The sequence below is a fragment of the Leiobunum rupestre genome, chromosome 2, assembly GCF_980474605.1.
Source record: "Leiobunum rupestre chromosome 2, qqLeiRupe1.1.hap1, whole genome shotgun sequence".
NCBI classification, from domain to species: domain Eukaryota; kingdom Metazoa; phylum Arthropoda; class Arachnida; order Opiliones; family Sclerosomatidae; genus Leiobunum; species Leiobunum rupestre.
Window position 1 is genome coordinate 71,613,489 of NC_143385.1, and position 20,938 is coordinate 71,634,426.

The 20,938-nt window shown below is 34.6% G+C and overlaps 1 protein-coding gene across 1 annotated transcript in view; it reads right to left on the minus strand.

Moving 5' to 3' along the window:
* Positions 1 to 20,938, minus strand: part of LOC149958934 (uncharacterized) — a 72,415-nt gene that overhangs the window by 4,399 nt on the left and 47,078 nt on the right. Inside the window, exons 3-5 of the mRNA XM_090166299.1 lie at positions 14,693 to 15,169; positions 11,719 to 11,835; positions 1,048 to 1,281 (exon numbers count right to left, since the gene is read on the minus strand). Coding sequence (XP_090022425.1) covers positions 1,048 to 1,281; positions 11,719 to 11,835; positions 14,693 to 15,169 — 828 coding nt within the window. The remainder of the gene's footprint in view (positions 1 to 1,047; positions 1,282 to 11,718; positions 11,836 to 14,692; positions 15,170 to 20,938) is intronic.

Genomic DNA, 20,938 nt, shown 5'->3' on the forward strand with positions numbered 1-20,938 from the left:
GATGGTTAAATTGTTAATCCTAAATTGACCGATTTGAGGTGGTTAAATTGTTAATCCTAAATTGACCGATTTGAGGTGGTTAAATTGTTAATCCTAAATTGGCCGATTTGAGGTGGTTAAATTGTTAATACTAAATTGACCGATTTGAGGTGGTTAAATTGTTAATCCTAAATTGGCCGACTTGCGGTGGGAAATTGTTAATCCTAAATTGGCCGATTTAAGGTGGTTAAATTGTTAATCCTAAATTGGCGGACTTGTGATGGTTAAATTGTTAATCCTAAATTGGCCGACTTGTGATGGTTAAATTGTTAATCCTAAATTGTCCGATTTGAGGTGGTTCAATTGTTAATCCTAAATTGGCCGACTTTTTAACAATTTACCAAAGTCATTTACCTCCGGAAATCGGTAAAAAATAGAAACAGCTTTGGAAAAACTAGCATTAATAATGTTTTACTGCTTTTGACTTATTTTTTGCGTAGTATTTGATAACCTACCTGCACTTCTCAAATTTGACAGATATCAAGGGGTCGAGATCTAATTCGACGGATGAACTGATCGAGATAGAATCTTACAGATCAACTGATCAAGAATAAATTCTGCGGATCAATTGGTCCAGATCGAATTCAACAGATCAACAAATCCCGATCGAATTTAACAGATCAACTGACCCAGATCGAACTCCACATATCAACTGATAGAGATCTAATCCGACAGATAAATGGATCCAGATGGAATTCAACAGATCAACTGATCCAGATTGAATTCGACAGATCAACGAATCGATAATGAATTAAAATGAATAGCTTTTTGGTCGATAACGCTATGCTAACAACCTCTAGCATGAAAAACTTCACAAACTATGATACTTCCAAATTATTGGGCCTTTAAAACTATATTCCGAAATGTATTATAAAAATAAGCTGGCGCCATCTACAGAAAATAATATTATGAAAACTGAACCTTCAGTGGCTTTGCTATAAATATTTCCCTGTAAGCTGAAATACCATCCTAACAACCGGCGTATAGTAGAGTTTTTGGTAGTATTACCTCCATGAGCGTTCCGTCGGACATGGTCTTGCGTCGTCTGAGTTCGGTGAGCAACTCTGAGAATTCCTCTTTTAGTTCCTCGACTCGGCGGTAGAGGAAGGCTTTGGAAGCCGGAGAGATGTCGGTCTGACCCTCGAAGGCGAACGCGCAGTCCTCCCGGGCCATACTGGCCAGTTCAATCCTTTGCGTAATCTCGTGCAGTTCGTCCTGTACCCGGTGGAGGCGCTGTTGTATCTGGTGGGCGAGAGGAACACACTGGCTTTAATTAAATCCCCTTTCGCTTCGTTGCTGATTAATTTCGGAGCGTTCCGCGAATAAACATTCAAATATTAACAGTTTTCGGTTATCGAACGAAAACGAACCCGCTAGAGGGCGTATTGCCAAAAATGTTTCGCTTTCATTTTAATTTCCCTTCCCCATAAGTAACATACTGGGGTTAAGTACGACACGGCGAATTGTTCTAACAAGATAATACGATCTGCAGCTTTTAGCTTTGGGATGATAATAACAATTATTATAATAATAATACCCAAGACACCACCTTAGGCCTTTAAACAGTTGGCCAGGTTACATGGCGTAAGGGGGTGGTGGAAAACACTTCAAGCCACGCGATCCAACAGCTGCCTACAATTACTATTACCGTTATGCTTGTGTTATACTGTTATGAACTATTTTAAACTCCATCTCGGTTCTAGGTTTCCCTTCCATAAACACTTGTCGAGGTTAACGGTAATAGTTAGTGTAGGGAGCTGTTGGCTCGATCTCGTGGCATGCAGGGCTTGCCACCACCTTCCTACGCATTATAACCCGGCCACCTGAATTAATGGCTTCAAAAGTCGCTTGATGACTTAGGCCTAAGGTGGTGCCTTGGGTATTAGCCTAGCTAATTATTATTATTATCTCTTGAATACAATAATAAACATTACTCCTAAGTATTATTATATTAATTCATTATTTTAAATATTTTGTTTATATAAATACATTATTTTTTATAATATTTTATTTATATAAATACTTTATTTTTTATAATATTTTGTTTATATAAATACTTTATATTTTATAATATTAATATATAGTATATTTTCATATTACTTTGTTGGTGTTATTTTATATATAATATAAATTTAATCGTTAATAATGAATTGAATAAAAAGGTACTGATTTTGAAATTCTCGTTACAGAGTTTCCCAAAAGTTTATTTAGAAGTAGTTAGAAAAATTGTTTTCTTTTTGGTGAAAGTGGTCTTCAATAGAATAACGATGAGGAAAAACTAATAGCGTCTGCTTTAGCCACTACCTATCTAGCTTTCAATGGCGAACCCAAGGGGGCGTTGCGATAGTTTTCGGTCGCGAATATTTCTTCTTGGATATATTTTTATACACTGTGCTGAAATAATCCTTGATTGCGCAATAACTCTTAGAATCAGTTATATGATAATTTTAGGTAACTGTCATACTAATGGTTATTATTTTACTTATGCCTTTACATTCTTAGCTTTAGGCTATTGGAAATGTATAAAGCTAGTTTTATTAGATTGTTATTATTAATGAATGGATTTTTAACTCGAGGCTGTTAAAGCGAGCGTTTTTTAGATACTAAGCCTAAAGTAAAAGGCTTAGAAACTAATAAAGCGTGTTCAATTTCAAATGAATTAATTTAGCAAAAGTACATAATATCAAAAGTATATATCTCTTAAAGAGAAGTATTCGAGAAATACTCGAGGCGCTGAACACTTCCCGTAACAGATTACCAATTTAGCATTACCAAAGACTGTACGTTTATCACTTGAGTTACATGACTTTGGCCGATCACTATTTTTTTTAAATAAAATGGGATGGCTGAATGATGAATTTTTGATACGCCATATTCGCCATTATTTATGAATATTTAGGTCCCCAGATTTGGATTAATTTTAGTAGTCAAAGCCTTTATTTTAGTAGACAAATGCCGTGACTCGTGCCTTTTGTCCAACCCTGATCATATATCAATTAGCCTTTTCAATTTACATAGAGCCACGTAGTGGCTAAAGTGAGAAGCGCAGAAACTGCTGAATATTCGTCTGCTAAGCAGAAGCTTTATGTATTATAAAGAAAATCGTCTACTTATCGGGGAAATAAAGTAGTTCTCGCGTTGGCCGATAGGTGGCTCTATGTAATTTGAAAAGGCTAATTACTACCATATCGGAAAAATATGGCTTAAACATAAGTAAATATATAGTGCCTCTAGTCGCCGAAGGTAAATATTTTATCTTAAGATGGCGTAGGATACTTCTATCGTAAGATAAAAGCTTATTTACTTCTGCTAATAAATATATATTACAAGTTTATTAAAATTAAATATGTACCATCGCAGGACCGAGGCCGTTTTCAATTAGACCTCTCGAAACTTATCTCTGGTATTGCACCGTTTAATAACGAAAATAGACTCACTAAGAAATTATTTATTTACTTCTGGTATTACCGAAACCCCAATTTTAATTCACCTGCTCCAAGTTGTTAGGGTCTACACCACTGCCAACTTTCTCCAAAGACAATTTAGTAAACGATCGAAATTGGCCCGATGACAGAGGCTAGTAGATTTACAGCTCATATTTACAACTTATTCAACTTAATTAGCTAAGAGCCACTATTTTTTATAACTATTTCAATTTTAGTTTTACGATACCTCGATAAAAAGTAAGCACTAGAATAAATTAAAAGACGTACTGCTAATTAAGTCGCTAATTACCATCTTTAATCAGGGAAATTTGTCCCGTTTTTCCAATACGAGCGCTGGGTAATGAAACTAGATGGCGCCCTTAACGCGAAACTCTATCAACAAACGAAAAAGGGTGTTACGTCATTCGATAACAAAAGAGTGCCAAGAAGTTATATAAAAAGGGGAAACTAATTAGAATATTCGCTGAAATTGGCGCCAAAAGGAGCAGTCATGGATGAGAGGAACTAGTTGCCAACAGGCCAAATATAGACCGGCGCTTAATTCGCCATCTACATTCGTGTAACCGAACCTTTGGTGAGAAAAGTATCGGAAGACTAATAATTAATTTCTTTAATCTAATCTAATATGAATTAATTTCTTTAATCTAATCTAATATGAATTAATTTCTTTAATCTAATCTAATATGAATTAATTTCTTTAATCTAATCTAATATGAATTAATTTCTTTAATCTAATCTAATATGAATTAATTTCTTTAATCTAATCTAATATGAATTAATTTCTTTAATCTAATCTAATATGAATTAATTTCTTTAATCTAATCTAATATGAATTAATTTCTTTAATCTAATCTAATATGGATTAATTTCTTTAATCTAATCTAATACGAATTAATTTCTTTAATCTAATCTAATATGAATTAATTTCTTTAATCTAATCTAATATGAATTAATTTCTTTAATCTAATCTATTATTAATTAATTTCTTAAATGTAATCTAATATTAATTAATTTCTTTAATCTAATCTAATATTAATTAATTTCTTCAATCTAATCTAATATTAATTAATTTCTTAAATCTAATCTAATATTAATTAATTTCTTTAATCTAATCTAATCTAATATTAATTAATTTCTTTAATCTAATCTAATATGAATTCATTTCTAAATGTTTCAACTAATTTTCTAACATTAATTAATAGTTAGGTTAGCAGTGCTATATGCGTAGTTAAATTTTAGGTTAAAATAAAAACTTATATTTGCATATATTTAAAACTTTTATTATGCCTTAATAAAAGTTTTAATTTTAATTTAAGTCTTAATATTAAGTCTCACTTTTCAAAGTAATTTTAATTTAAGTCTTAATATTAAGTCTCACTTTTCAAAGTAATTTTAATTTAAGTCTTAATATTAAGTCTCACTTTTCAAAGTAATTTTAATTTAAGTCTTACTATTTCATTTAATTGGTACACATAATTTTAATTTAAGTCTTTTTATTTTATCTAATACTATTTTAATTCTTATTATTTTATCTAATATTATTTTAATTCTTAATATTTCATCTAATATTATTATAATTATTAATAATTTATCTAATATTATTTTAATTCTTAATATTTCATCTAATATCATTTTAATTCTCAATACCATAAGTCTATAATACTGTTCCATAAACTTTCACTTTGAGGAATATTCTACTGAGAGCTAGTAATGGAGAGACGTCATCACAAAAGAAAATCTCCCCCTAGCGGCGACGAATGTGAATAGTTCTCAGTAAATCTTTTGCATGTGAAGAGTAGGAAGGGTCACATTTATGTAACAATATTATTTACTTATGTTAATATTTTATCTAATTAAATATTAATTTCGTTAAAAAATTACGTTTTTAAGTTTAAGCTCCAACCACACTAGATAGATGGTTCAATATTCCTAGAACAGACAGCGACGAAGCCCTCTATGTTCTCTTCCTCTCTATACCCTGGGAACCTGTTTCAAATTGGTCCATTTACCAGAGTATAATTCTGGCGCCATCTATGAAGCGCCGGACTAAAATGAGAAGAGGCAAAGAAGGGGCATCGGCCTCCCATCTGGCCTTTGGGGTCCGGGAAGTGGCCGGGGAGCGCGGGCAGATATGCCCAGGGATATCTGCATGCTTCCTTCAACTCTGCTTCCTTTAATTCCGGCTCACGCTAGCTCTCCGGGTTTACTTCCGAATTTAATCTATTCCTGCGTTTCCGGTGCTCTCTCGTCTCTCTCTTTCTTAAGAGGGACTATATAAATTACATGAGACATAATACGGTATAAAGTATAAAAGATATAACATATAATGATTCTAAAGTATACAAGATATAACATATAATGATTCTAAAGTATAAAAGATATAACATATAATATTTCTAAAGTATAAAAGATTTAACTTATATTGATTCTAAAGTATAAAAGATATAACATATAATGATTTTAGAGCATAAAAGATATAACATATAATGATTCTAAAGTATAAAAGATATGACATATAATGATTCTAAAGTATAAAAGATATGACATATAATGATTCTAAAGTATAAAAGATATAACATATAATGATTCTAAAGTATAAAAGTTATAACATATAAAGATTCTAATGTATAAAACAAATTGCATATAATATTTGCAAGGCAAATCAAATTGCATATAATTATTGCAAGGTATAAAAAATTAACCTATAATATTTGTAAAACACGTGAGCCATAATTGCATAACGTATAAAATACGTAAGCCATAATAACATAACGTATAAAATACGTAAGCCTTAATAACATAACGTATAAAATACGTAAGCCAAAATAACATAAAATATAAACTACGTAAGCCATATTACCATAAAATATAAAATTTCTAAGCTATAATAACATAAAATATAAAACACAACCTTTAATACTGATAACGTATAAAACATGCAACCCATAGGACGCATAATGTAAACACATAACAAATTATATTCGAAACATATTAAACACATAACACAGGTAACGTATAATACACATAACAGGTAACGTATATTACACATCACAGGTAACGTTTAAAACCCATAACCCATAATACTTGTTACGTATAATTTAATACGCGGGCAAACACACACTGAAAGATATATATTAAAAGAGTAACCTCTCCTTTAACGCTGAAAATATCCAGGTTAATTTTAAAGGCTTTAGTTAAACGCCTGGAGATATAGCAGGAGGATTCGTGCAATATTAACCTTGATTCACAAGAATATATCTCATTAACTAATCAACTTGAAGATGTCGAAGTTACAGAGTACTGTTTGATTTATAGTTGACAATTTCAATTGCCTGAGTTTAATTAGCGTATACCGTATTCGAGACGTGTGCCTCGTGTATATCTACACATTGTCTAAATTATAAATGAGGAAGGATTTTCGACCCCCTTGATATACATAAATATAAAATTAAATTGTTTAACACATTGGAATACTCGCATTATAAACGTATAAAAACATAGCACCTAATAACATAACGTATTAAATACATAACACCTAATAACATAATGTATTAAATACATAACACCTAATAACATAATGTATTAAATACATAACACCTAATAACATAATGTGTAAAATACATAACACCTAATAACATAATGTATAAAATACATAACACCTAATAACATAATGTATAAAATACATAACACCTAATAACATAATGTATAAAATACATAACACCTAATAACATAATGTATAAAATACATAACACCTAATAACATAATGTATAAAATACATAACACCTAATAACATAACGTATAAAATGCGTAAGACATAATAGCATAAAGTATACTGAAAAACCAAAAATTATAAATATCTGTAAAAGTTTTTTTGAAAATTTTCAAATTTGTATGTAAAATTGAATGACATTGAACCATGTCTTCAAGGTCATTCAAAAACTATCTCGAGAATCGTTGGGTTTACGGATTTGGTTCCAATTAGAAAGTTGCTGCTTGCCATATTATTAGTTCAAATAAATTTGATTTGACCAAATTTGACCAATCAGAAGCCGATAAATTGAAGGTTAGTGAATTGAACCTGATTTCTGTAATATTAGTGGTCCTGACAACACGTTTTAGAATAATTGAACTGAGTCGTTAAACGAGCTCAAGCATGTATCGTAGCCGACGGTGGCATAATTGAACCGTTATAAACTATTCAGTATTTATTTGATTTAGTCACAACTGTCACATTAAAACTAATCAGATTATTTTATTATTAAACCCTGAATTCCTTAACCTTCAATTTCTCGGCTTAGTTATTTAGTGGACAACCTGTATACTACATAACACAAAGCTCGTAACGCATAAAAACCAGACAAATTTCGTAACGTATAAAAACATATCACATATTAGCATAACGTATAAATTACATAACACATAACATAACGTCTAAAATACATAAAATTAAAATCAAAACTTATAACTTGTATGACATATAATACCATAACGTCTAAAACAAAAAACATTAAATAGCATAACGTATAAATTACATAACACAATAACATAACGCCTAAAACACATAACCCTTAATACTGTTAAATGATAAAACACATAACCTTTACTGCTGCTAACGTATAAAACACGAAAAGTGCCAGATTCCAGTAATATTTACAACCTTAAGAAAATTCCTACAGACAAATAGAAAAAATGAGGTTCTTGAAATGTTTTTAGACAACATCGCGCGCCGATGGTTTTTATTTATTACACGCGCTGCCTCGTGGCCGCGAGTGGCATATAAAAGCAAAGGCTGATTTAATCCCCTAATGTTTGCAGCGCCCTCTTTTATGTGAAAACCTTTCAAGATCCTCATTGTGAAAAATCGCCGATATATTTATTAAATATATAGAGTTTATGTAAGTTTTATATAGCTATTCAAATAATTTCTGGTATATAGAAAGTTTTAGAATTCCTGTAGAATTTTAGAAAAGTTTACGAAGAGTCTTTATAAAATGTTTGTAAAATATACGGGTGAGGGTTTAATCTAGGAGCAACAAACGCAGCAGCCCACACAAGGAGAACGCAACCCGCCAAAAGTCGTGCATTTTCTCGTGTACAGTTTTCATTGGTTAGACGCTTTAGCGCCTGCTGCCGTCGGAAGGGGAAAATTCGGAAATTGTCTTCCCCAGCCCGTAAAACGTTTAGGCTAAAGGCTCGTTTAATGAAATTTGTACACAACACTGCGTTAGCGTGTTTAAAGGCTAGCTGCGTTCTCCTTGTGTGGAGTGCTGTTTCTCCTAAGTTTAATTAATTAATTATCAGGTAAAGTTGCCAGTGGCGTAGACAAGGGGGGGGGGTTTCCAGGTCCTGACCCTCCCCCCTTGGGCCTACCTTTGACTGCACCCCCCTCTTATAATTCACGTACTTCAACACTTCCCTTGACGATTTTCTGGCTACGCCGCTGACAGTTGCGTTATCTGAACCGAGTTAATAATTACGATAGATCAGGTATCGGATTACCCGCATTTACGCTCAGATTTTAACAGATCAGTTGATAAGGGTCGAAATGCAAACCAGATAGATTAAGGCCGAAACTAATTGGAATTCATCGTAAGCTGAGCAGATTTCAGATGCCTTACAGTTATCGATTTGACATAGTGTTCGGAATTGTTTATTCATTATCCACAAAATTTCCGATTTATTTAACAAAAGTTGGTAAAAGGAATATAATTTTAACTTATTTAATTATGTTTTTTACGCAACTAAGCATTTATTTAATTTAAAATGGTATTTATTTAAATAATTGTTTGTTTTGTTTAAATAATAGGCTTATCCACTTTCGATTATTTAATCATTTTAAAATTATTATTCAAATATTGGTTATTTAAATAAATATTATTTAAATATCGCCAAACTTTATTTTATCCATGGATAAAAGTTAGTTTAACGCCGACCACTAATTTGACATAGAGCAGGTGTGAGCGCGGCTTAACTGATTGTTTTAAATTTAAAGATTTTAAATTAAATTAATCCAAAAATTAAGCTACGTGCCATACACGTTCCCCGTACGCGTTGGAAGGACTGGGCTTAATCTCTTTTCACCTTAGATTATTGGCACTTTACGATTGTGGCACCTACGAGCAACAAACACAACACCCCACACAAGGAGAACGCAACCCGTCAAAAGTCGTGGATTTTCTTGTGTACATTTTTCATTGGCTAGACGCTTTAGCGCCTGCTGCCGTCGGAAGGGGATAATTCGTAAATTGTCTTTCCCCCGCCCGTAAAACGTTCAGCGTAAAGGCTCGTGACGCTCGTCCAATGAAATTCGTACACACCCTTCGTTAGCGTGTTTAACGGCTAGCTGCGTTCTCCTTGTGTTTGTTGCTCCTAGGTGCCATACACGCTCCTCGTACGCGTTGGAAGCACTAGGTTTAAACTCTTTTCACCTTATATTATTTGGCACTTAACGATTGTGGCACTAAATGGCTTTTATATTAGGCTTGGGTATTAGCCTAGATGATGATGATGATGATTATTATTATTATTATTATTATCTTTTTGCGTTACGCCAATTAAGTCCTCAAAAAATCAGTCAAAAATTAGACGTAACGCTCCCGGATTTGATTAACTTCGTTATATCATTGAGGAATAAACTACTTCTGGAGAGGTAAATACGATACCTTTAGCACGGATACACACCTGGTTCGTAGGCTTTTAGCGACTCTTATTTTACGGAATTTTTATGAAGTTTAGTTATCCCGTTCTTCCATAGGTGGCGACACTCTACTAGGCACAAAGGTCAATTGTACCGCTGTTCGCGAGCCTGTTTATCTTCTCCAGAATATTAGTTTCTTTCTCCATGATGATCGTCATGGCAACGAGGCATACCTTCCCGCTAACTTAATGTGGGTTGAAACCCAGTTTAGGTCGGTTTGAATACCAGTTTTGACCACGTTGATAATTCTTGGTTCACACGCGTGAAATCGCTTCAGCCCGGTTCGCTTATAGCCAAGGCTTAACGCCATTTCAAATTATGACGAGAATTTTAAAAATGTATCCTAAAACAATTGGCTAATCGTGTTTACTATACATACAATAATATTAATTGACATTATTTAGAATTTTACTCTAGTGTTGTTGACCGAGGCCTTTTTCCGGAAAATTTTCCGTATTTTTCCGAAAAACATAAAAAAAATTTCATTCCATGATTAGTCTAATATATTGTTTGCAAATTTAAATTAAACGGCATTTTCACCTAAGTTTTTCGAATCTAAAAGTAAAACTAAACCTCTAGACTAGTTTTAAACTGATTAACAATGTAACACTATTAATGTTTTGTATGTTTACTGTTATTAGACATTTTATATCGATAAAAAGTTAAAAACATTAAAAACCCTTAAAAAGTAATTTATGTTTCAATTTTTTTATTTTTCCAATTTGCGGAAAATTTTCTGGAAATTTTTCGGCATTTTATTTTTCCGGAAAATAAACAACACTATTTTATTCCCATGATTTAGGAAAATACGAGCAATTTGACTTCCCCACCTTGTCGTTTTGAAAGCGATTCTAAGCGAACCGACTTGGACGAGTTGCTTCCCGAACCAACGCGAAGCGATTTCTCAAGCTGGTTTTGGAAATTAGTTTATCTAAAACGAAGCGATTTTAGCCCTGCGTAAGTGTGAACGTGGCTTTGGTGTTTCTATAGCCACGGTCACACTAGAGCTTAAAACCCAGTTTAGGTCGGTTTGAATACCAGTTTTGACCACGTTGATAATTCCTGGTTCACACTTGCGAAATCACTTCACCCCGATTCGCTTATAGCCAAGGCTTAACGCCATTTCAAATTATGACCAGAATTTTTAAAATACTAAAATGTATCCCAAAACAATTAGTTAATCATGTTTACTATACATACAGTAATATTATTTGGCATTATTTTTGTAAATCCGGGCAATGTTACTTCCCCACCTTGTCGTTTTGAAAGCGATTCTAAGCGAACCGACTTGGACGAGTTGCTTCCCGAACCAACACGAAGCGATTTCTCAAGCTGGTTTTGGAAATTAGTTTATCTAAAACGAAGCGATTTTAGGAGTAAGTGTGAACCTGGCTTTGGTGTTTCTTTAACGAGTGAGTTTCTCTCATATCCTAATAAGCTCGTTCTCATTCCGCGATAATAGAAAAGAGGAGATTTCGTTGGAGCTCCGAGTCCCCCTGGGGGCTCCCTTAAGTGACCTATCCATCCATTAGTTACCTCTTGGACCGAAGGCTTGAAGATTTCCTCCTGTCTCCGTTCCGCCGTGAAGCTGCTCCTGCGCCGATGTTCTCCGGGGATGCGTCTCTTGGCCAGTAGCCGGGCCAATCTCTCGATCTGAAAGGAGGAAGAATTTCATTCAAACAAGATGTCACCTAGGAGCAACAAACGCAGCACCCCACGCAAGGAGAACGCAACCCGTCAAAAGTCGTGCTTTTTCTCGCGTACATTTTTCATTGGTTAGACGCTTTAAAGCTGGTTTTCATTAGGGCAAAAATGCCAAGTTAGAAGAAACCACCTATGGACTGTGCGAAGGATGATAAAATACGCGAAAAAGTAGATAAGTCCATAATTAAAAGGGATAATATAGCTAAATCCTAAACAAATTTGAAGAAATTAAAAAAATTACTAATAACTCGTACCAATAGGTCTTCGACCGAACAAAAAGACGCGAATCTCGGATCAAATAGATCTTCGAGTAATAAACTACATAAAGACTAAATAAAATAGCCAGAAATTCCAACGGTAGACCGGTTTCGTTCTATTTGGAATTGATCAGTACCGTGCGGGAAAACTGGCTGGTGACTGTTATATCTAAAAGAGAAACTAAGCCTAAACATTCAAAATTTCAAAATGCGTTGCGTAGCAACGTAAAGCCGAAAAGGGGAGAGTGTGGTGGATAATAGTATATACGGTAAGTTAAGTTAGAAGAAACCACCTATGGACTGTGCGAAGGATGATAAAATACGCGAAAAAGTAGATTAGTCCATAATTAAAAGGGATTCGCGTTTTTTGTTCGCTCGAAGACCTATTGGTCCGAGTTATTTGTAAGTTTTTTAATTTCTTCAAATTTGTTTGGGGTTTAGCTGTATTATACCTTTTCATTATGGACTAATCTACTTTTTCGCGTATTTTATCAAAAACGCCCCGACGGTGAACGTCGACGCAAAAAAATTCAGTTTGGCCTAATGCAATGTTTTTGCGTCGACTCTCACCGTTCTGACGTTTTTATCCTAGTGAAAACCAGCCTTTAGCGCCTGCTGCCGTCGGAAGGGAAAAATTTGGAAATTGTCTTCCCCCTTTCCGTAAAACGTTCGTTCAATGAAATTTGTACAGCGTGTTTAAAGGCTACCTGCGTTTTCCTTGTGTTTGTTGCTCCTAGATGTCACGGACCTTTAAGTACACACAATACCCCCAATGTACTAAATATAGGTGGGGTGGCGGAGTGGTAAGCATTTTCGCATCGCAGGCAGAGGTGCGGGGTTCAAGCCCAGCTTGTGGCACTGGGTGAAAACTCGTAACCATTCCAACTGCGTTGAGTTTGCAAGTTCTCTCCCCACTGATTAAAGGTTTTCCCCTTCCCATAAAAACTTATTGATATTAACGGGAGTAATAAGTGTAGGGAGCTGTTGGCATGTTGGGCTTGGCACCACCCTCCTACGCAGTGTAACCCGGCCACCCGATCAACGGCATTAAAAGTCGCTCGATGACTTAGGCCTAAGGTGGTGCCTTGAGTATTAGCCCCGTTGATTATTATTATATATTTTAAATTTGAACAAATTTTCAATCATCTTGAAAATTAAGTTTTCGTGCTACCTGGTTTTGAAAATAAGGTAACGAAACGCAAACACATTAATTTCAATTTTGTAGAAATTCTATAGAATGAATTGTAACCGAATCCTAAAAATTATCAAGATTTTCTTTGGAATAAATAGAAATTCTATAGATTTGTAAACTAAATCCAATAGAAAAATTACCTTTTTGAGAATTTTATATAAATTCTATAGAAATGTAATTGAAATCCCAAAAATTATCAAGCTTTTTTGAAATCTCTAGAAATTCTTGAATTGTTAATAAAGAATGGTCCAATTGAGAATAGTTATTTTTTTATACTCTTCAAAAATAACCAAGAAATTTATACCTTCGATCTATATAAAAAGTTGTAAAGAACTCAATAATAAAAACAAACCTTACACTTTCTGGAGATTTTTATACGATTTCGTAGAAATTCTATAGAAAGGTTTTTAAAAATGTGTCTCGTCTCTTAAGATCACCAAACCGCCAAAGCGAGCATCGAATCACGTTTCAAATTGGGCGCTTTATTAACGACTGCACGCTACCGTGGTGCCATCCCAGGATCCAATTCTGAACTATTAATTACAGTTAATTAGTTAATTGGTAAATTTTTACCAACTTGACAATTTTAATTACTGAGTTACAAAAATATTATCCATGTAATTGTTTAATTTTATAATCATTGCATAAATTTTCAAAAATTATCCTAAGGTCTTTGTTTCAAGTGAAGGGCTTACTGCTTCCAAATTTTATCTACGCCGCGCCGATTACGTAATCAGGGCCACCCCGGGATAAGTACTGCCGTGCAAAGCGCAAAAGCATTAACGACCAAAACCAAAATATGGAGAAAACCCGCGAAATTCAAACTTTCTTTGCCTTAAGATACCCCAACTTACTTCTTTCAAGTTTATATAGTAGACTTGGATTTTTCAACTCAAATAATATTCTGGTACTAAACAATTTACAGGCCAAACGATATTTCAGAAATATCATTAAAAAAAATGCTTTTTACCACGTATTTGTTGAACTATTTATGTCTTAAAACGCGAAAACAATGCGTCTTGATTTGACTTTTAAAGAAAATAAACACATTAGTGCGTTTTTGGTTTGAAAATAATGCAAAAACCTAAAATAATGCGTTTTGCAACAAGTCATTTCTCTAAGAACAAAAATTTTAAATTCGAAAATTAGTTCAAAATTGAATTTAACGTATAAAATAAGGTGAAATAAAACCAAAATCTGTAAATCGAAAATTTGGTCGTCAATGTTTTTGTGCTTTGCACGGCAGAGTATACCTAATTGGTTCATATCCAGGCCGCTAGGCTGCACGGGTCCGGGTCATTTGTGATCAGCTTAATTTCTTAAAAGATATTTATTTCAAATTTCTGAGAATACGTACTTGAGCCACGACTTCTTTGATGATGACCCGTCCATCAGGGACAATGTCCTTGTCGGCGGACAAGGATATGCAACATCCGCCCGCGTAGGAACAGAAGGAGAAGGCCAGAGGCACCTCGCTCTTGGATGCCATCCAGACGACCATCTTCTTGACCCTGTGGGTCCCCAACACGACGGGTTCCTCCGGCCCCGGAAGGTTGCAGTAGGAGAGACTAGCTTGACCTTGAGCTTTGCCCAGTAACCATTGAGCCAATCCTTCGGGCAGAAGCGTCAGCAGGAAGTTGACCGCCCCGTACATGACCACCGGATCGGCTGACGTCTTCAAGTCCTCCATGCGATGCCGGACTTCCCATAAACGCGGTATTGACCCTTCGGTGTTCGTGGGCAGCGAACATGTGACCATCGAGTAGCCGTTACTCATGTCCGGTACCGTCTCCGGCGAAGAGGGCTCGTAGCGAAGGTCAATCGGTAGACTCACCTGCAATTATTTCATTTATGTAATCGAAATGTTTATACGTTTCATCATAAGTAACACAATAACAATTAGTATGACACTTCCTATGGCTTTAATGCTAATTTTCTAACCGAACCTTTTTTCGGCACTGATACTCTCTTCAAGCTGTGACTTAGACTCGCGACTTACCGTTTTGGATGACTACGTTTTGATAAAAACTTAAGCCTAATATCGGAGAGCACGTTCTGGAGTCGCGAGGGTCTTTGGCTTTGTTTAGAAGCGCGCGTGCGAATCACTCGTGATAAAAAATAATGAGCTCGTGGCGCCGAGAAAAACTTTTTTAAATTTTATCATTTTAGCCTAATTTTTCGCCTATCTAAACCAGATATTTCGGCTTAGCGGAAGTCTCGCGTATTTTAGACACTAGAGGGCTCTGTGCTGAGAAAACATCTTGTTTACGCAATAACTATGAAAATCAGTTTGGTTGTAAATCTCGTTAATTGTCATACTTATTAGTATTATTATACTACTTATGGTTTCATTTATATAGTCGAGATGTTTATATAATAATCAGCTAAGCTAATACTCAATTCACCATCTTAGGCCTAAGTCATCAAGTTACTTTTAAAGCCATTAGTTCAATTGGCTCGCTTACAATGCGTAGGAGGGTGGTGGCAAGCCCTTCATGCCACGCGAGCCAACAAGTTTTTATTACCCCTTACTTCTCCATAAAAACTATATTATATACTTTTGCTTATAGGGATAAAATAATTGTAGAAAAAATTTGATTTTTTCAGTGTACATAGATCTACGTAGAGGCCAACACTAGAAGTTCCCAAAACCGTCGAATTTTCTTTTTCTAAGCAGAAAAAAATCCATTAGTTTATGAACTTCTTACCTTGACCGCTACGTGGCTCTATATAAACTAAATAGGCTGATTATATTTAAAAATATAATTAGAAGATTAAATTTTAAATTTGGGCACCTCTGACCTACAGGGTGTCCACTAAAAAACGATCCAGGGCGAATATCTCAGAAACCGTTTTCTCTAGCAATTAAATTTTTTTATGTTACGTAGCACGTGCAGGGGGCCAAAGAAGAATGATAACCTCGATGACCCTTGGCACCACCTTAGGCCTAAGTCATCGAGCGACTTTTGAAGCCTTTAATTCAGGTGGCCGGGTTATAATGCGTAGGAGGGTGGTCTAATGCAGAGGCATCTTCAGGTATTAAGTATTAAGTATTTAATCAAGTCTTATATGATATTTGCCTTGTTGTAATTAGCTGCGAAGAAAATATATTGCTTACCTATAAACCAAAATTAAAGCTAGTAGAGAGTGATGGAGCCCACATTTAGGCGCGAAACAAAGCCTATAAGTCCACGTGGTTGCTATGGCAGGGCAGCGCAAACACTCTTTGACAAATGATCTTGAAGGGGTCTATTTATATCTGATTTTGTTTAAAAGAAATACAGCCTTGAACCTTATTAACTCTGCTCGACAGGATTTATTTTTCTCGAGAAAGAAATTAATGGTCAACTCTATTCTGACCACGTATGAAGCTAAGGCTTGTCCCCAACTCTGACCTAGCAAATTGCTTTCTTCTTAAACGTCCTCCTTGTTATAAACGTAGCGAAATTCCCAATAACTTTTCTTGCCAAGAGTGGCTTTAGATTCACCGCAGAGAGTTTTATTTGTTTCTTTTTGACTCCTTCTAACGGTTGGGGCTACATAGTTTTCGTAAAACACATTCCATTTTCGTTCACACGCAACATTCAGCCCCACACGAGGGGGAAGCCCGTGCAGCCTAGGGGCCCTTGCAGCCTAGGGACCTGTGCAGCCTAGGGACCCTTGCAGCCTAGGGGCCCTTGCAGCCTAGGGGCCCTTGCAGCCTAGGGGCCTTTGCAGCCTAGGGGCCCTTGCAGCCTAGGGGCCCTTGCAGCCTAGGCACTCGTGTTTGAAGAAGAGAGGTAAACATATTACAGGTTTATCTCCGAAAAAGTATATATAGTAACGGCTCTCTTGGGGCCCTGAACTTTTATTTTACCGGGTCCCGGGCCCGTCGTCGGCGACCCTGGCTCCATCACAAGTTGTCGAGGAAATTACTCAATATTCTAAGAAAATACTTTCACCTCGCAGCAAGAGGAGCCGGGTTCAATACCAGCTTGTGGCAATGGGTGAAAACTCGGAACAACTCTTACTGACTAGAGTTTGCAAGTTCTCTCGCCACTGGTTTAAGGGGTTTTCCACTGAGCTCTTCAGTTTCCCTTCCCCATAAATAATTTGTAGAGGTTAACGGTAATAGATAGTGTAGGGAGCTGTTGGCTCGCGTGGCTGGAAGGGCTTGCCACCACCCTCCTACACATTGTAACCCGACCACCTGATTTAAAAGTATTAAACGTCGCTAGCTGACTTGGGCCTAAGGTGGGTATTAGCCCTGCTGATTATTATTATTATTACTTCTACTACTGCAAAATAGGTCAATTTTCATTAATAAAGGTAGTAATTAATAATATTATCAAATCGTTTTGTTCAATCAAAGGGATGTGTGCGAAAATTATTAGATTGAAATATTTGACGCTAAACCTCGGTCGCCAAACTTGTCCAACGAAAGAGTTCGCGTGACAACCACTTTGAGGAAACCTATAAAGTTATGAACAGAACTTTTTATCTTCCTATTTAATTGCGATTGATAGCGTTAATATTTTAGTTCTGTTAATTCGCGTGCGTTTTTCTTTAAGTCAACGTAATGTGCGCTCTTGAATTTGTGATCAGCTTTTAAAAGCTTTTTGCTTTATGTTCTTAACGGGTTGTATAAAGTAGGTCATACGAAACTGGAATCCCGAGTTTCACGTTTTTGCCGCTAAGAGACGCTCTTGACTGACTTTTAGGATTAAAAATTTAGAGCTTTGTGCAACATTAGTTGAAATTAAAAAAATATTTTAAAGTAGTGATGTTGAAAGGCTGGTCATTTTAATTGCCTCTGGTTAAGTTAATAATTTAACGTTGGTAAGTATCGTATTTCTAAAAAAATGTAGGGTTATTATCGTTAAATAGTTATTTGATTTAGTTTAGTCTACAATTGAATTTCGTTTAATTAAGTCTACAATTGAATTTCGTTTAATTAAGTCTACAATTGCATTTTCTTTAGATTAGTCTACAATTTGTATTTCGTTTAGTTTAGTCTGCAATTTCATTTCGTTTAGATTAGTTTGCAATTGCATTTCGTTTAGTTTAGTCTGCAATTGCATTTCGATTAGATTAGTCTGCAATTGCATTTCGTTTAAATTAGTCTGCAATTGCATTTCGTTTAGATTAGTCTGCAATTGCATTTCGTTTAGTTTAGTCTGCAATTGCATTTCGTTTAAATTAGTCTGCAATTGCATTTCGTTTAGATTAGTCTGCAATTGCATTTCGTTGAGATTAGTCTGCAATTGCATTTCGTTTAGTTTAGTCTGCAATTGCATTTCGTTTAGTTCAGTCTGCAATTGCATTTCGTTTAGTTTAGTCTGCAATTGCATTTCGTTTAGTTTAGTCTGCAATTGCAATTCTTTCATCTCGAGTCCTACATTAGATGTACAAACATTTCTATAAATAATTGGAGATTTGTTGTCTGCTTTTGTGGTATTTGTCATCAGAAAGCGTGTTCTTAGGACTTGGGATTGTTTGACTAATTCAATTGTCTCAGATGCTAAATTTGGCCCTACGTCGAAAGTAATTATAATTATAATTTCGAAATGATCTGTATAAATTAATAAATACGAAATTCAGAATGAATTAATTTATTCTTAAAGAAACTCTCGGTTCTATCATTACCATCTGTATTATGATAAGGCCAACGACTTTACTGAAGAGCGTGGTGCCATCTATTCATGTCAAAGGAAGCTAAAATTCAAAATAGCGAAACGATAACGTCGTCAGAGAAGCATTGTAAAGTATTATAATTAGACCACTTTTACTCTACTTACAAGGAGACATCCCAAAGTATAACCCACCGATTTTGTTCAAACTCGGGGGATTGGTAGACCTTCATGTATCATGAAAAATCCTAAAGGGAATTTATTCAATGGGCAACCGTTTTGCCATGGCAACGAAAAATGTTTTTGACAACATAAAATATTAAATTTTGCCATTGCAAATTACATGGGATTTGGACCTCAAATTGATCAAAAGTTGATAAATTTTGATGGTTTTTTTGTCAATTTTTATCTATTTTTTCTATTTTTGGCATTTTCGAAATTTTTAAATTTGTTCCAATGTTTCAGGAATCGGTCAGAATCCCATGTTATTTTCAATGGGAAAATTTCCATTTGTTGTTGTCAAAAACATTTTTCGTTGCCATGGCAAAACGGTTGCCCATTGAATTAATTCCCTTTAGGATTTTTCAAGTTACATGAAGGTCTACCAATCCCCCGAGTTTGAACCAAATCGGTGGTTTCACTTCGGGATGTCTCCTTGTTAGTGGACTTTAACCTAAATTATACATCCCATACCAAATATATTGTGAGAAATTACTACAATTTAAGTTATTGTCAAATTTACAAACGAGCCAATCAACGCGAGGGGTACTTTTATGCCCCGCCTTTTGGATCAAAATATAGCTTAAGCATCTTGTTTTGATTTAGACGCTAGCGACATCTGTTGAAAAAAGATTTTTATTGAAACTATTCTAAGTAATCTATAGAAACATCTTAAACTTTTCTAAAGATTTCAATACGCAAAAGACATATTAATTAAATCTTTACCAAATATTCGAAAGACCTTTTTTACAATTTATCGATTAACATTCTGAAAAAACCGCTTTTTAGACATGTCTATAGAAATGTTTTCTAAATCATTCTCTCTAAGTATTATTAAATATGTTTTTGTTTAAAGCAAGGTGAACTGTATTAAACAAACAATCTGTTTTGGAAGTCTTTTCAAAATACACATTCGATATCGGTAGAGATTTAAATTAATAAGATAATTGTTTAGTCAGCAAATATCATTAATAATTTGCTTTCATTCAAACCTGTTTGTTTTAAACCGAGCGCTATTTATTGAAACCGGCAAGCTTTTGAAGAATTTTTAATTGATTTAGATTAATATTGGATAATTAATTTGCTATTTAAATATTTTGTCAGATGAACTACAGAAAGTAAATACTGAAATAAATTTAATTTCGGAACCTTTTGAAATTTTTTGTTAAATTCAAATTAATAAATGAAACGATTTTAGTGTTGGAAATCCGATGTCTCTCATGCAAATATGTTTTCGGAAATTTGAATCAATAAATCAGTTTATTTAAGTTTCACAGATACATTTCGGAAAGTATGTATTTAAATTACGTATCAGATCAGATTTATATATTATCTTCAACTAATCTGATAAAATCTGAGCGTAAATTCAGATAATCCGATATTTGATTTATCTTAATTATTCACTCGTTTCACACAACGCAATTGTTATTTGAGAATCGGTTGGGTCCACTAACATTTGTATATTTTCATTAAGATGGTAGCGCCATCTGACATTGATCATAAGAACATGATTTCTTGAATCTTCAGAGAAAACGCTTATAATTAGTTACGGATTTAAAGGGGAACGGCCAAGCTTTTCCAAATATCGCCTTATTCGCATATCAAAAGATCAACAAGACGTTCAATATACTTACACGTATCTTATTTTGTCTTGAAAAAATAGTTTTTGGCCAAAAAAAGTTGAAACGCAAAATAAAGCCAAGTATTTGGGTTTGAATTTTCGCCGCCATCTTAGGGTGTATCGCCAGCGCCAGCACGACCTTAGTGAGCGATTT